The sequence below is a fragment of the Tetrahymena thermophila genome (assembly GCF_000189635.1).
Source record: "Tetrahymena thermophila SB210 genomic scaffold scf_8254788, whole genome shotgun sequence".
Classification (NCBI taxonomy): domain Eukaryota; phylum Ciliophora; class Oligohymenophorea; order Hymenostomatida; family Tetrahymenidae; genus Tetrahymena; species Tetrahymena thermophila.
In genome coordinates, this window is record NW_002476544.1 from 52,414 (window position 1) to 69,232 (window position 16,819).

Below are 16,819 nucleotides of genomic sequence, written 5' to 3' on the forward strand. Positions count from 1 at the left end.
AATTTTTTAGATCAAATTTGTTTTTTTAGATAAAAAATATTATAAATGAAATCAACAAATAAATTTAAAAGTATTCAACAAACAATAGTATCACTTTTTTTGTTTGTTTTTCTTTAAAAATCTAAAATCTAAAATATAAAATATTATTTCTTAAATGAATCATAAATAAGTTATTTTATATATAATTTCAGTTTAATTGATTTTTTGCATCATAATTACTAATTTTTTTATATGAGTGATGTATAAATAAGTGTTATCAAAATAAAAAGGAAAAAAGATATTTTAAAATTATATCTAATGTTTTTTGTAACCAATTTTGACTCTAAATATTAATTCAGCCTTAACATTCTATTTCCTAAGAAAAAAGTGAAATTTAAAAAAAAATTTTAATTTAGGCTTTGCTTTCTCCTAACATTTATTTAAAGAACTTTCCATTTTTTAAATAAATTGTATATCATTTTTATTTTTTGGTTATTAATAGTGTATTAAAATCAATTTTTTTTCTACTATATTTCTTTATCGCATTTTTCATTGGCATTTTATAAATGATTAAATATAAACTTTTATGAATAAACATTTATTTATCAAGAATTTTTATTTTTTTATTTAAATTTTTTTTTTTTGCATAATTTGTTTTAAAATTTATGCATTCTTTTAAAAATTTGAGTTTTTTACATAATAAAATGATATTAGAGATTTTATATTGTTTTTTATATCAAACAAAAGGTAAAAATGAAAATTTACCAAAATAAATAAATTTAATATTTATAAATTCTAATTGATTTTCATATAATTCATATCTTTTACTAAGAAGATTTATAGCTTCTGATTTATAAAATTTAGAAAACTTTCTTTAAAGTTTTAACATCGTCTAAATGAGTATTTCTTTTTAAATTATTACCATAAAAAGAAAATGTAATTCACTGAAAATGCTTGTTTACAATCTTAAAATTAATATAATGGAAATAATTTAAAATTCCTTCATCAATTGAAATAACTATAAAGCCTTGAATTTAGTTATTACTGGGTAATTAATTTTTTTTAGTTCTATAACTCAAATATAATAACACTTAAGAAAAACCAGTAATAATATCACACCTTTTTACATTATTATTAACAAACGAATAAAATTTGTGTCAAAATAATAAAAATTTATTGATTTCTAACGTTGAATTAAGTATTTATCTATCAAGATTTCTGTCTTCTACAACTTTTAATTAATTACTCATAACTTCATTAAAAATATCGCACAAATAAATCACTGAATAAGTACAAGAAAATAAAGACTTAAAAATATGTAATTTAAATGTTTAAACATTCAATAAAATTTTCAAAGCACTTTTATTTAAATTGCAATGCTAACTGGCAAATAGTCGCTAATATAATTTTTTTACAATAAATATATATCGTTTCCTCTGTATATTAAATTCGATTTTAGCTTTACAATCGTTTTAAAATGAAAATGAATTGATAAAATTGATATAAATTTTCCCTTTTTATTAATTAAAAATAAATAGCATTATTCTCTTGCTTAATTTCAGATATTTGATTTACAAGACATTAAAAAATACAAAAGAATTTTTTTATTAGATAAATGGGTCAGCTCTTTACTGGTTTGTTTATTTGTACTTTTGTTTTGTTCTTGGTAATTATATTAATAAATTAACGGACAAATTTTATTATTAATCAACACTTAAGATTTGATTTAACTTGTATCATTCACACATTTATGTTTGAAAAATTTTACTTCATATTATTTGTAAAATATTGACTGATCTCATCAACAAATAGTTAATCGAGGTTATATGACGAATTAATTAGCTATTATTATTATTATATAATAAACTATATTTTATATGATAAAAATAAGTTATCATAATTTAGTAAAGGAAATTATATTTTTTTATATTATCCTTTAATAATAATTTATCCTATTTATGAAATGTAAACAAAATTTTTATACAAAAAAATAACAAAACTACTAAATAAATATAAGTTAATTTATAAAAAGTATTCATATTTTATTGTTTAAGAATAATAATTACTAGAATTGTGCTTTGAAATCAAATTAGGCAATTTAAATAACATATTTGATCTATAAAGAAATAAAGGCTTTTTAAGATTCCAAACATACACATTAATTAAAATAAGAATATTAATCAATCAAATAAAAAAAATATCATAATTTCCATGAATTTTACTTTTTTATAAATTAATATTTTCAAAATTTTTTAAATATATTTTAAGCTACCTATACTTAAAAGTCTATTTACACTACAATTTTTTGAATAGAAATTTATATATTTATTTATTTTTTTGTGAAATGATCTGAAATTTTCTTTCCAAAAAAATAGATTCAATAATTTGAATATTAAAATAAATAATAATTAATTAATTGATTTTGACAAAATTTGAGGTAAAGATAAAAGAATAAATAAATAAATATTTCATTAATTTTACTTAAAATTAATTATTCAAACATCAAAAATATTTACAGAAAAATTTTTTCACTGAATAAATTTGAATATTACTTTATTTAAAGTTGCTAAAAAGATATAATTGGAGAAGAAATTAATTAATTAATTGATAGATTCAATTAAATTATTTGGTAAATAGTTTTTATGATAAATAATTGTCAATTTTTTTATTTTCTTTTTTTAATATATTATTTTGTGTTAGATTGATATTGATTATAAAAGTTTTTTTGTTTTAGTAATGATTGAGTAAATCAATTATTTTCAATTGACATCGTTAGTAAAGTATTTATTTAATGTAGAGTTTGTTGACAATAAACTAATGTTAAATAAAGAGAAATAACTTTTTATTTACTCAATATCTGAAATTAGTTTTTTTTGTACTAGAATCCATACTCCCATTATCAAAGAAGTGACTAATACTATTTGAAGTATGAACAAAAAGAAAAATATGCTTTATATTTTCTGGCAATATGAAGAGGAAGTATGAATGAAGTATCTTCTAAATGAATCAACAGATTAGTTTATAAATTTTAATAGATTGTTTAAGTCAGTTAAAGAATTTCCATTGATGAGATTTTTTTTATAATAATCTTGAGATTATTTAAGACCATCTGGAGTTATCGGGTAGTGGTTATAAAAATCCATCAAAGATTCCAACTCCTAGAAGGCCTTTTTTACAGTGATTAAAAATCCCTTTTGCAAAATTCCTTAATACAAATTATTGCAGTCGTTTAGAGTAAAATTTGTCTTAAAATACTGAGGATATTCTGAACTTGTTTAACACATATTACCAGTCAACATTTATTTATAGAAATTTTCATATTCGATTTCATTATAATTTGGTACGAAATCTTACTAAGCTAGCTATTCTACTATTTACAGATTTTGCAAATTTTCAGTAGCTTGACTATTTATCAAATCAAGAAAAACACCTTATGTTGGATCTTATTTTCTCCAAAACCATTCAAGATTGAGTACTTGGGGAGCTGCTTCTTAAATTATTGTCCTAGCTATGGCATAAATGTCTATTTATTATGAAATAAGCCACTATTGATCTTTAATGTAAGGACCAAATAAAATTATGCTCAGCAAAGGCTGAATATTGAGAAAAACCAGTATTAATATACCTAAAAATAAATCTTTCAATGTAAAAAATTTAAAATCATCAAAAGAAGCCTAAAGTCTTTTTCTTTTTTGTAAGTTGGAGCTTTCAAACAGTTTATTACTCGTTTGCTAATCGCTTCTAGGAGATGCAAATGATTTAGAAAGAGCCTAACTTTGATTAATTTGATTTTTATTAGCTTTGTTATTAGTGCTATTAAAAATACAAGTTTAGCAGTTCTGTTCTTTATATTCTTGTATTAGATTTTATAACTTTCCTACCTTTTGCTGGAGCTCCGATGGTTAAAAGCATCCAAGAAGAGAGAGCAATCTTTTCTTTTAGATTTGCTAAACTAAGACCACAGATGCTAGAATAAATATCAACGATATACTTGAAGAAAGTATAATTATGAATGAAACATTATTATCGCTTTAGCTTTAGCTTAGCACACTATTCATATTGTCTTATACTTCATTTTGGAATGTTATGATGCTTTGCTTGAAATTTAAAATACTGTACCACAAGAAGTTTTCTCTGAAAGGATCTACCTTCATTATAATAAACAGCGATGACATATAATATTAAGTCAGAGCTTAAAATAAATCAATAATAATATTATATGAATTTCCATTATCATCAGGTGTATTCTAAATATCTGTAATGTTGACAGTCAAACTTTGCAGCATTGTTATGAGATTAATATTTGGATTGTTAATTAAAAGGTCGACATATGCTTATTTGTAATCAATGAATATATTTTACTAGTCTATTCTAGTTACATTCATTTCTTTAAGTTCATTTTGTCTATTGATTGAAGGAGCATTTTCTTTCATTAAATAATAATAAGAAATTGATCTCATTGTGTCTAAAGTTTTCATGTACATAATCACAGGATTAGAAACTTTCTCATAAGAACTAGAGAAATCATCGATACCGTTCATGTTTATATGGTAAACAATATAATTTACTAAGAGAAGCAAAGTAAGAGAAATAAAACCAATCATAAAAAAGTAAGATAAATTGCAAGCCATGCTTTTAGATTTAATTTTTCTTGATAAAATAATTTTATAAGTTGAAGTTCTACTAAAAAGCGATGATCCTATATTAGAAACTAGCGCTATTTCCTCTACAGCTTTGATAGGACTATTCATATTCTAATCTTCAGCAAACTCTACCTTTTTCTTTCCAACCTAGCTAGAAGGTGTAAGATATAATGCGATTTCTTATTATGTGTCTACTCTCGCAGATTTAAAATCTCTCGTTGACATAACATTACATAAATCTTCTCCTGACAAAATATCTTATCTTCCAATTTAAGTTGGAATATTTATTTCTCTTCTACTGCTCATTAATTAGATGCTATTTAAATTAGTATTAAATTTTTATTAAAATCCAACAGTCTGTCTCCTTTCATTAATTTTGATAGTTTGTTAAGATTGAATTTTTGATGATGCATTTTCAAAGATAGAAGTTTTCATGTTTGCATTTATTTTTGATACTACTCTTTTTGAATCTATCAGCTAGCTTTATTTTTGAATTTTATCTTCTTTGTTATCTGAACTTAAGCTTTCTTCTTGCTCAAAGACAAAGCTATTAATTGCTGTTTAAATATTTTATTGAGAGTTTTTTATGATATTTATTTAGTTATCATAGATTTGGAGCCTATGTTGAATTTCTTAATGACTATCTAACTCTCTAAAGTCTGATATTTCTATATATTAATAGAGAGGCTTATTATCTAGCTAAATGGTTATCACCCTAAAAGTTATATCAAAAAAGACATGCGAGTTTATATTAAATTAGTTTATTGAAGTATTCGATAGCAATTACGTTTAATCCTTCTTACCAATTATGTAAAATATCGATTGCTGAGTGCAATTATTTAAATCTGTCTGAATTCTTGTATATTTCAAAATTGGAATAAACTCTTCAATATTTTTTCCGACTTTTATTAAAAATTGAATTAAGATTCTCGATAAAAATTAAAAAATAATAAAATTATACTTAAATCTGATGTCTCCACAAAATTTAGATGGTAATAAAGTGATCTATTCAATCCTAAAATTCTTCCATCATTCTACAGAAGGATCAAGCCAAAAGGTAAATATAATTACTTCACAAGCACACAAATCCCTATTTCGTCACTCATTTATTGAATTTTAGTCGTTAGCTTAACTGGTACTATAAAATTTTGCTCATTCATCCCAAATCCAAATCTGTCTCCTATTAAAATAAATAATATATTTAATTTTATTGTTACAATTGATTTGTTTGTGTAAAAATAATTGAGAAAGTATAAATATTTAAGATAACGCAAATACGTAATTAAGTTAAAAATAAATTGTATTTTTAAGTTATGTAAATATTAAATGTAACTAACTAAAAATATATTTTTAATGAAATCATCAGTAATAATGCAAATAAAATTAAGTATTAAAGTAAATTAGTTAAGTAATCTTAAATAAATTATTTACTTCCATTAAAATTAAAATATTAATTTTAAAATATTCTATACTTATTTTAAATGAAAAATGTTACTTTAGTTTAAAAGGTAATGTCTATTTTGTGGATCCAATTAAAATGATTTGAGTAAATATTTTTCAGTTGGAAAAACTACTTCTAAGTTATAATCATTTAAACTAGTGCGTGAGTGCTAAATAATGTTAATAATTTATTCTGAGCAACTTTTTATTTTATAACTGTTGCCAGTAAACTAGCAATAAATAACGCCATCTTTTGGATTAATTTATTCAGTATTTTTATTTTAGATCAAAGCGTATTTTCTTGTCTAGCGCTGTTGCTCTTAGAAAAATTAAGTAATGTTTTAACAATTTTAATCAAAGGCTTCAAGGTAGATTTATCCAAGTATGTTTATGCCTTCATTGTATTCAGCGAATTTAGAGAGAAATTTGAAGTTGTCTTTGATGTTATTCTTTTATTACAAGAGATTTTAAGAAATTTATTCAAGCTCTTTAAAACTTAATTAGTGGTTTTGAAGGTAATCATAAAAATTGACCATAGATTTTATGCACCTAATTATGTCATCCTCAAATTAATTTTTTTTCTACTCAAATTATATGACTTCTATCATTTCTAGGTGGTGATTAGAAGAGTATTGTCTCATAAATTGCTCATTAAATATTTGTGAGATACTCAGCTCAATTTCATAAATAATAGATTAATATTTTATACTTTATTACTTCAATTGAAAAGCACTATTTTTAATTGAAAAGTAGGCTTTAAGACACTCTAAAGGATCCTTGAGAATAAATAAAGTAAAGTAAATATATTAAAAGCCTACTCGAATGCTTTTGGTGTTATTTTTTTAATAATAATCTTAAATAATATCATGCATGTATCCAATCAAAAAGTTATGTCTGTCTTCTTCATCTTGCTCATTTTGTTACTTGATATAAGTGCCCTGTTTTGAATTATGAATTTTTTAAAATTGCTATTATCTGTAAAAACTCCTCTAATCTGAAAATAAATACTGGGTTCAAATTATCAATCATTCAAACAAATAGTTAATTAAACTCATTTATAATGATATAAATTAGGGTAAATTTTTGTATTTGCTTCTAATTTACTCTCTGATTTTATATACTTTAAAGGTAAATGTAATCAGCTAGTTTATTTACTAAATATTCACAAAATTTGTGACAGAAAGTATCATTTTTCTTTTAAAATTTGCAAAAATTTTATAGCTTCGTTAATAATTTTAATAAATAATTTATATCTTTCAGAGGAGATAAAAGCTAATATAGAATAATTATAATTTTTCAAATTTACTTGATTGAATCTCTGACAAAAGCACTCTTTCTCTGTTAATTAACATTGCATTTGATGGTTGGAATAAATTGTTTCATATATCACTCCTTTGCCTCTTTTATATTAGTTATGATACAAAGGTAATTCTTGTATCAGCATATCAAACATTTGTTTTAAATTTTAACCAATATCTTTTTGATTACTTTTTACAAAAGTTAATCTGAATTAATTTAGCTTAAGGCATTCAAAAATCTAAGCAATCTTGAAGGATATAGGTAAAAAAACTAATAAAAAGAGATTATTTTGAGTTGTTTAATTTAAAAATTGATTGGATATAAGTTAAGCAATAGACTAAAAGCAGAGCGCTACAGCACAGCAAAGAGAAACACTTTGAATTTTTAAATTGCTGTACTCAGATTGCTTAAAATTGATATATAAATATATCAGTAAGCTGATAAACAAAGCTAATTAAGTAATAGTTTGTATCTTGAATACATTTAAGAATACTATAATCTAGAATATAATATATTTAAATATTAGAAAATCTAATTGATTTTTTTGCAGATAATTTGTGTAATCAAATGATAAGCTCTAGCTGTGATATTCAATAAATAAGCCTTTTAATTAATTAATTAATTCATTATAATAAAGAAAATAGTTAATAAAATAATTTATGCATTCAGTTAATTTGTATTTTTTGTGCTTTTGCAATATCTTTTATTTAATGAAAACAATCAATAAAAAATGAAATAATATTGTATGTATGTATTACCTTTGGTGAAAGAAATCATTAAATAAATAATAGATGAACAATAAACCAAAAATACATATGATTATCCAGATTGTTTTATATTATATATGCAAATCAGCTAAAAAGGTAGATGAATAAAATAGCGATAAAAGCAATTATAGTATTGTAAAGAATTTATGGTACTCTCAATAAATGAAGGTCTCTTATTAAAAAAGTAGAAAAACAAAGAAATTATAATAACATAGCTTAAATAAAGCACTAATTAAACAACCATTATCAACGTTTAGCATTCATTAAAAATCTTGTCTAAGAAATCAAAACTCATTATTAGCGGCAGATGACATATACAATAAAATATTATAGCTACCATAGATAAAAATTCATTTATGCAACTAACTTTGAGTGATTGGCTTAATACTTTAATATAAAACAATTTAATATTTTCTTAAAAACCCAAGTGAGTTTTCTCAAAGTGAATTTGCTAAAGCATCTTCTACAAATGAAACTGAGCTTTACTTTTTTGCTAATATTTATATCAATTTTTTGTTTTCTTTTTTAATTAAATTAATGATTACACAAGAGATAATTTTAATTCCCTTAATTTCTAAGTTTTCTCAAGATTTTTAATAAAAATTTTTATAAACAAAAAATTTTAATTTTTTTAAGCTAATTATTTCACATAAATGTTAAATCTAATTTCAATACTTGAATTGAGTTATCATTCAGTAAGATTAAAGCCTGGTTTCATTTTATTTATTTACTTATTTATTTATTTTCAAGTTTTACCTAAAAATCTAAAAACCCAATAAACATTTAGAACTAGGAATTTGAATGCTATATTACTTTTCTTCAAAAGATCAAATATCAATATTTAATATTTGTTTATTAATAAATGTATTTTTATGCCTAAAATTAATTATTTTGATCATGAAAGTTTTTTTAGTAAAAAATTTATTTATTTTTTTGGATATCACTTAATTATTTTTTCCTTACTTTGATTTTGAAAAAAAAGCAAATATCATGTAGATTAATTTACAGAATATTTTATTTTATATTTTTGCTGATCATAACAAAAAATGTAAAAATTTTAAAAAATGCTAAAGGAAAAGAAATGTGGTAAAAAAATAAAGCATAATATAAATAGAAACCTTGTTCCTTTGATTACAAATTAAAAATAGACTGATTTTATTTTTAAAATTTGTGAACATTAATTAAATGTGAGAAAATAAACTAAATAAAAAGGTAATTAATTGTTTGATAAAAATGTAACCAAAACCATTTAAATTTTATTGAGTATTTTAATAAATAAATATATTTTAGAATTATAATTCTAATGATTAATTGATATTAAGTTTCATAATAAAAACTTTTGACTTAAATTGGAAAATGTTTCTCTCAAAAAAATGATATATATTTATTTTGTCATTATTATTTTTAGAATCAAAATAATACTACAAATATTAGTTTCATCATTAAAAAAATGCACACATTAATTTTTATATTTTCTAAAACTAAGAAAATACATTAAAAATAAAATTTTCTTTAAAAACTAAAATTATTTAACATATTTTAACCTAAAATTTGTGTTTGTTACACTTTAAATTATTATTCCTAGGTTAATTCATTGATAGTTAAAAAAATTTTTTAATTTCTGATCAAATCAAATCAAATAAATTTATTCACCAAAAAATTCAATAATTAAACTATTCTCTCATTATTGTTAGTTAATATTTTTATATCTGTAAATTCAGAATTGGTTTACGCTGATAATTTTTTTTGTTTGTTTATTTCTAAAGTTTTTTCAGTAAAAAACATTATTTTACTATATTTTGAATAAAGAAAATTAATCTAATAAATTAATTTTTTTATTAATTTTTATAAAATTTTAAAAAACAAATTAAAATTAAATTTATTAATTTTACTAATTTAAACATTATTAATAATAAAATTGTTTGATTACAAGTAAAAACATAAAATTATTTTATTCTAAAATAATATAATTTTATATATTATTGAATTAGTAAGTAAGTAATTTGGTAGTTAGCATTTTTGTTTGTTTGATTGATTGCTTAAAATGATTATATATTAAACAATTTATTTTATGTAGTTTTTATTTTGCATAATACAATTAATTTTATTGATTTTTGATCGAATTTTTGCATATATTTTAATCAAAAAATGCCAAATTTATTTGTTTAGAAATATTTTTTTATGATAACACTCTCTAGAAGGATGTCAACATGAAAGAGTGTTAAAGAAGATTTTGTTTGTATTAAGTCTTAGTTTATTGCTGAGAATAGCTTATTCCAACCTATAAAAATAGCTAAACACACAAAAATTAGCTAATACCAAAATAGGAAGTAGATAGTATTTGCAATAGAATCAGTATATTCAGCTGTAACATAATAATAATAAATATTTAAAGCTACAGCCCCATTTTCTATTGCAATGACTAAGTCATTTAGCTCAGTCAAAATATTTTACATTTGTTATAGCTTTTATATTTACTATTGTATATTTTGGAACTCTACAGGTGTGTATTCTGTGTATTGCATATAAATCTATGTAAAAACATCTATTTAGTCAACTGCATAATTATAGCTTTATATCATTCCCTTTGTCAAAATACCTTCAGCTAAGGTTTCACATTAAACTCCAGTTTAATTAGCCCTAAAATATGTTGGGTAGTTTATCATAACTTGACATATATCATCATTTACTATTTTATTGTAGAGATCATTGTATAAGACTTGGTTATATCTTGTAAATTAGGGTGGATATTATAAATAAGTTTAATAACTCTTCATTTTTTAATAGGTTGCCAATTCATTTTGCATATAATCAAAATACTATGTTTTAGTTGGATTTTAGTTGTTAAAAATGGCTTAGATGTTATAGAATTAAGGGGTTATTATTTGTTATATTGCCACTATTAACTCGATTACTGCTTTCTTTGAGTCCAATAGCCACTGCTACTCTCTAACATACGTGCTCACTAATACCAAGTTTAATATAGGCTGAAAAACGAATGCTGCTATGAAAATCAAGCCAATTAAAACATGGATGAATTTTATCTTAGGAAGGCTATCAAATTAAGCTATTGAGCGTTTACGCTTTTATGAAAAATTCTAAATTTAATAAAACTTCCTAATTTCTTCTTCTTACTCAAGCTATTCATTTGAGAAAATATTGCTACCTACTGATGAAATATTGCGACCTCCATTTAGCTTGTTTTATTTTTTTATAATCTTTTTTTAGATAAATTCCACAAATTCATTTATTTTTTATATTTAGAGCTCAAGTAAATCAGGTCTTATTGACCCCATTAAAGAGAGAATTTATTCTTTTTGCTTTACAGATAAATATTTAATAACAAAGAAAACTATTACAAGTAATCCAGCCATAGAAATTACTATTGAGAACTAAATCCAGTAGTTCTAAGTAGTGCCATTCAAAAAGCTGCTTATATTTGATTCAATGTATGACTAAAAAGAAGTTTATTTTTACTTTAATTCTGGAAGATTTTCCCATTCAAAATATTCGATTGAAGGTGTGTTTTAAACTAAAAACCAATTAGTATAGTAGTAATAGTCTTTCAATAAATCTATTTATTGTTTTGTCTGAATGCTGTAAATATTTGTTGAGTTATTTATTTATGTCATCACTTTTACATCTGATATCTGCTTTTCAAGGTAGGAAATCGAATCTCTATTTGAGTAAGTCAATACTAAAGCAACATAGTCTCCTTGTAAGTCACTAATACCTGAAACAGCTTTTTTGTAAGCAGCATTAGATTAAATATTCTTCAAATTGGTATCCATTAAAGGGAAGTAGTTTTAAACCAAATTTTGGAAACATACTTATCTCGCCACATCAAGAGTGTTATACAAAAGTTCTATAGGCTTGGTGATTGTTTTGAATGAAGGCGAAAATAGATCAATACCATTTTAGTTATTCAAATACCCCAGAACAGTTATTCCAATAAATATTCCAAATGAAGCAAATCCGATGAAAAAGTATGCCATTAAGTTTTTCAACCCAACTTTTGATTTTATTTTTTTTATAATTAAATTCTTTTCATTTGAGCTACGACTTTCCCCTGAGAGAGAAACACTATTATTTGAAGCATCTATTTAAAGGTTAGCCAAGAATTAGTTTTTTTACTTATTTTTTCTAGTTTATGATTTCTTGACTACTTTATCTTTTGCTTCTTAATCTATGCTCTAGCTCTAAGGAGCTGATAATTATTGCATAAAGAGCTACTGTCTTTATATCTGCCATTAATTTTTTTATCTTTACTAAAAATCTTCTTTCATTTAGCTTATTGGAGAAACTTCGTTTTACTTTTCTTTGATTGCTTCAAGATAACTTTATTCTTGGTAATAATATCCAATTTACTCCAAATCTTACTTTGTTTGCGTAAGATTCATTAATTACTCATATGACTTATCGAAACGGACAGAGTTCTAAGGCTAATTCTCATTTCTTTGAGTTTCTTCAAATTTTTAGAAAGATAATTATGAAATATTTGCAATTTTTAAATCTGATTAGCTTTAGTTTTTCAAAGTTAGTGAGTTTTGGTTTTTGTTAGCTTCGAAATTAGTAGATAGACTTGAGCAATTTTGTTAAATTTAAGTATTTTCTTTTTATTTGTTTTATTCATACATTAACTTATCGCCAAAAATGATAGATTATTATTAATATTGCTATGACATTTGAATGGCATTTTATATCTCTTTTATTTCTTTCTTTACTTGCATTCCATTGAACAGGTTTAGCTATCCTATTATGTCTTATTTCAAAAATGGAGAGGGTGATGATGTCACTTTAGTGTCTTGAATAGATTCATAGTCACTTTTATTTTCAAACTATTAAAAATAAGTTTTAGAACTATTTTTATCTTTAAAGGCATTGTTTATATTTTGAATTTCCCTTTAAATTTCAGAAATGCTATTGATTTCTTGAATATCCTTAATTTTGATATACTTAAATAAAAATTATCCATTGCTTTCTTTTTAAATATTAAGTTGAAATTTTATTTAAAATGCTGCTAGAAAATCCCATTAATTCTATGCTTTATTTAGCTGCTAAATAGTAAAATTTTCAATAGAAATTTAATTCTTTTCATGGAATAAGCCCTTGTGTCTTGGAATTATCAAAAGAGTGGAGTAATACTTATCATTATTTTCATATTCCTTGGAATCAATCATACTCACTAAAGGTATTAATTCAGTAATTGAAAACTATCTAAAAGCGTCTAAATTATTATAATAAAATTTGTAGGAATAGTAAAGTATATTTCTAGTAATTCAAATTAATTGTCATCACTCAATTTTAAATAAATAATATTTTTAAATATTACAAAAATATTTGATTATAATAAAAAAATAAATAAATAATTAAATATTTACCATATGATAGCTTTATATGTAAGTTGCTTGATATTATTGAAAACAAGTTCTAGCTTACTGCTTGAATTCCTCCTTGCATGGAAAGCAGAATGTAATTGTTCTATTTATTGATTCTATTTAGTAAGTAACAAATGCCAACTTCATCTCCATATTTTTGTAATTTGCTTGTAATCTTTAAAGGAAATATAAAACCTTTGTCATCCAAACCAAAGTTAAATCTATTTTCTAATTTAAAAAAAAAATTTGTATTTTTAAAATTTAGATTTTGTTATTTTGAACTTACAATTTTTATAATTTAGTTAATAAAATTTGTGGTTGATTTTAACTTTTAATTGTTATTAAAACTAAATTTTAAATTTTTTGATTCTGATTAAGTCTTATTGATGATTGAAGATTTAAAAAAGATCATGAAACATTGATTAATTTGAAAAAAAAAATGAAGTTTTACTTGTATTTAAGAATTTGCTTTCTATTTGGCTGGTTGAATTTAGACTGAAGGCATTAAGGATAGTGTTTATTTCAGTGGGGATGAATTCGCACAGATTCCTGCCTTTAACATTCATAATAACTTAGGTTGTGCTATCAGATGAAAAAAGTTAGTAAAACTAATCAGTAGCTAGATGAATGCAACATTTACCCTAAATAAAAGAACAAAAGAGCACACATTAGTTTTCTGAGATTCCAACTGTTTTTCTTTTAAAATATGTATTTTCTTCTTCACTTTCTCTATAGTTTTTGAATGATTCATCGGGTAATTGAAATTATGATTAAAAATGATTAATTTAATGTTGGTATTTCTCTTGACAATATATTTCATAGAAAATAGAACATAAATCTTTAACTTGGGAGCTGTTTGTTGAGTTTCTCTTTAAATTATTTAAAATTTGGATGACTTTCTTCTATTCTTTACAAAGTAACTGAGCTTTTTCTTTAATTAGACTTAAATTAACTTAGTTCTAGCAAAGATAATTATAAAATAATCCGGTCTTTTTCATTAATCCAATTATTTTAATTTAAACATTTCTATTTTCCCTCTCATGATATATTATTTGCATCATGTTCATATTTTAGTTTTTGCATTACAAGTTGAGCAGCTAATCGCTATAAACACTTCGCATTAAGCTTTAAATTTCATCGAGAGTAATAACATCTGCGACTGTAATCTCTTGATTGCTTAATTTAGTTTTGATATATTCTAAGTTGCAATAAGACTTGATTGGGTTCTTGAACATTTCTATCACAAAGTATTAGTAGCTAAAGAGAAGACTTGTGTCGATTCTACGATTATTTCGAGCAATAAAATTTGTGAATGAATTATCTATAAAATCTAAGATAAAGTTTTTTCTCTACTGTTCATCAATAAACTATTACTATCTAGAATATTAGATTTCCTTTTTATTTATTATTAATATTGAGTTAAGCTTACTGATTAAAAAATATTGCTCAATTAATATTAAAAATAATTAAAACTTGTTTACATTAAAATACTTGTTGCAAAAGCAAGGGAAGGATGAATTAACCTAACACTTCTCTATGTGATTTATATATATCTATTCGAATATCATTCCAGTTTAGTCTAAGGCGTAGTTTTCTTAAATTTAATTTATTTTTTCAACTAAAAACATATTACATGAAATAAGCTCATATGCACTAATTGCTTTTTAAGGATCACTAATTTTCAGTAAACATTGCAAAATTTTTTAGCTTCTTTATTTAAAAATTGTTATACCAATTTTAAAAGAAAGACCAATCCCTATAATTGCTCCTAAAAATGAAGCCTCTTCTTATTAGTTAACCAAATAGATTAATGAAATAACTAAAATAATTGTTTGATTTATAATATTTACAAGTTCAATTTACTATTTTTAGAATTCACTTCTAAAAACTAAAAATGCAATTTTAAAAATTTATTTAAAAGCGACAAATAAGCAAAGTATTCTGCTTGAAGAAATTCTATATATTATGATCATAATTAGCGTAAGTATGAAATTTATTTATCCTAAAAATTAAATATTCTTTTATGAATAATTGTTAGATAGAAAACTGTACCCGATGCTTTTTCTTTCTATCAAGTATCCTAAATATATTGATAAATATTTTTTGTATTAATAATTGTGTGGTAAAAAAATTTCTTGTTTTAAGAAATTAAAAGTGAATATTTAATAAAAGTATCAATCCAATAAATAATATATTAATTGTTACCTATAAAAGGAGTAAATGCTAAATTGAAATAAGATAGACCTTTCATAAAAGAAGCGCCAGTATTTCCAAAAGCGAAATTCATAGATACATACCAACAAGGTATTAATAAAATATATTGAAATAAAGAGTTAATTAACTATTGTACTTTAAAAAAAGAGTTCCACTACTTTCTCCTTGCTATAAAAAAAGCAGCCTTTATAACAGAAAGAGCACAAACAATCAATTTAATTACAATGAAGATAAAATTGGTTATTATTATTATTTACTAATAAGTTATATTTGAATTTAGTCTAGATATTCTAACTAAGTCTATGAATCTATTTTATTGAGTGTGATTTTCATTGTTGAACCTTAAATCTATCAAAAATGAAAGCTCAACTATCGATAGAGTTATTATGAAAACAATAAATAATAATTAATATGGCACACAGGAAGAAAAGCCGTATTTGAGTGATTGAACTATAACATTAATTAAATAGCCTTTACTTTTCTTGCCAAAATTAATTTTTTTCGAGAATGGGCTGACCTCACCTTAAAAAACCAGTTCTTTATGATTATCCATGCTTTACTTTTATTTTTTGATTTCTTATTTATATTTATTTTATGTTTACTCTAATTTTTTATCGCAAATATAATCAAGCAATTTAATTAGCTTCAAATAAAAGGTTATTAAAAATTGATTTATAAATTAGTTAAAGCTGGTGATTTACTAGTAAAAAACAAATTGTTTTTCTTATAAAAGATAAACGACTAATCAAGCTAAAATTGCTATTTTAATTCTGAGGACGAACAGTATTTTATCTTACATGTTTTACTTTAAAAAAGTATAAGGGAATGTTGTTGCTTTTAAATTCTATTCTTAATATAAACCATAATCTCTTTATAATGAATAATTTCTATTCTCTTATTAATAAAATTTGTAAGCGAAAACAAATAATATTGAAAGAATAAATTACATACATCATTTCATAATAAGTTGAATATTTTCTCAAAGATTTTCTTCTTTAAAGAAATTAAAAAGACTAAACAAATAAATAAATCCAAATTTCTCTAATTGAAAAATTGAAATTTAAAAAATCCTCTTTAAAAAGCTTAAAATAAAAAAAAA

At 22.6% G+C, this 16,819-nt stretch overlaps 2 protein-coding genes across 2 annotated transcripts; both read right to left on the reverse strand. All coding sequences in view use genetic code 6, as the record gives it.

Annotated features, from left to right (window-relative positions):
* Positions 1 to 2,738: 2,738 nt before the first annotated feature.
* On the reverse strand, positions 2,739 to 7,506 carry TTHERM_00259370 (transmembrane protein, putative; the record flags this gene model as incomplete). Its single annotated transcript, XM_001008987.2, has 4 exons — positions 2,739 to 5,524; positions 5,584 to 5,802; positions 6,118 to 7,000; positions 7,369 to 7,506. The coding sequence occupies 4 exons, from the start codon at positions 7,504 to 7,506 to the stop codon at positions 2,739 to 2,741; spliced, it is 4,026 nt and encodes a 1,341-aa protein (XP_001008987.2).
* Positions 7,507 to 10,269: 2,763 nt separating this feature from the next.
* On the reverse strand, positions 10,270 to 16,273 carry TTHERM_00259380 (transmembrane protein, putative; the record flags this gene model as incomplete). Its single annotated transcript, XM_001008988.2, has 5 exons — positions 10,270 to 13,355; positions 13,510 to 13,734; positions 13,958 to 14,900; positions 14,988 to 15,586; positions 15,712 to 16,273. 5 exons carry the CDS (start codon positions 16,271 to 16,273, stop codon positions 10,270 to 10,272), a joined length of 5,415 nt encoding a protein of 1,804 aa, XP_001008988.2.
* Positions 16,274 to 16,819: the final 546 nt, after the last annotated feature.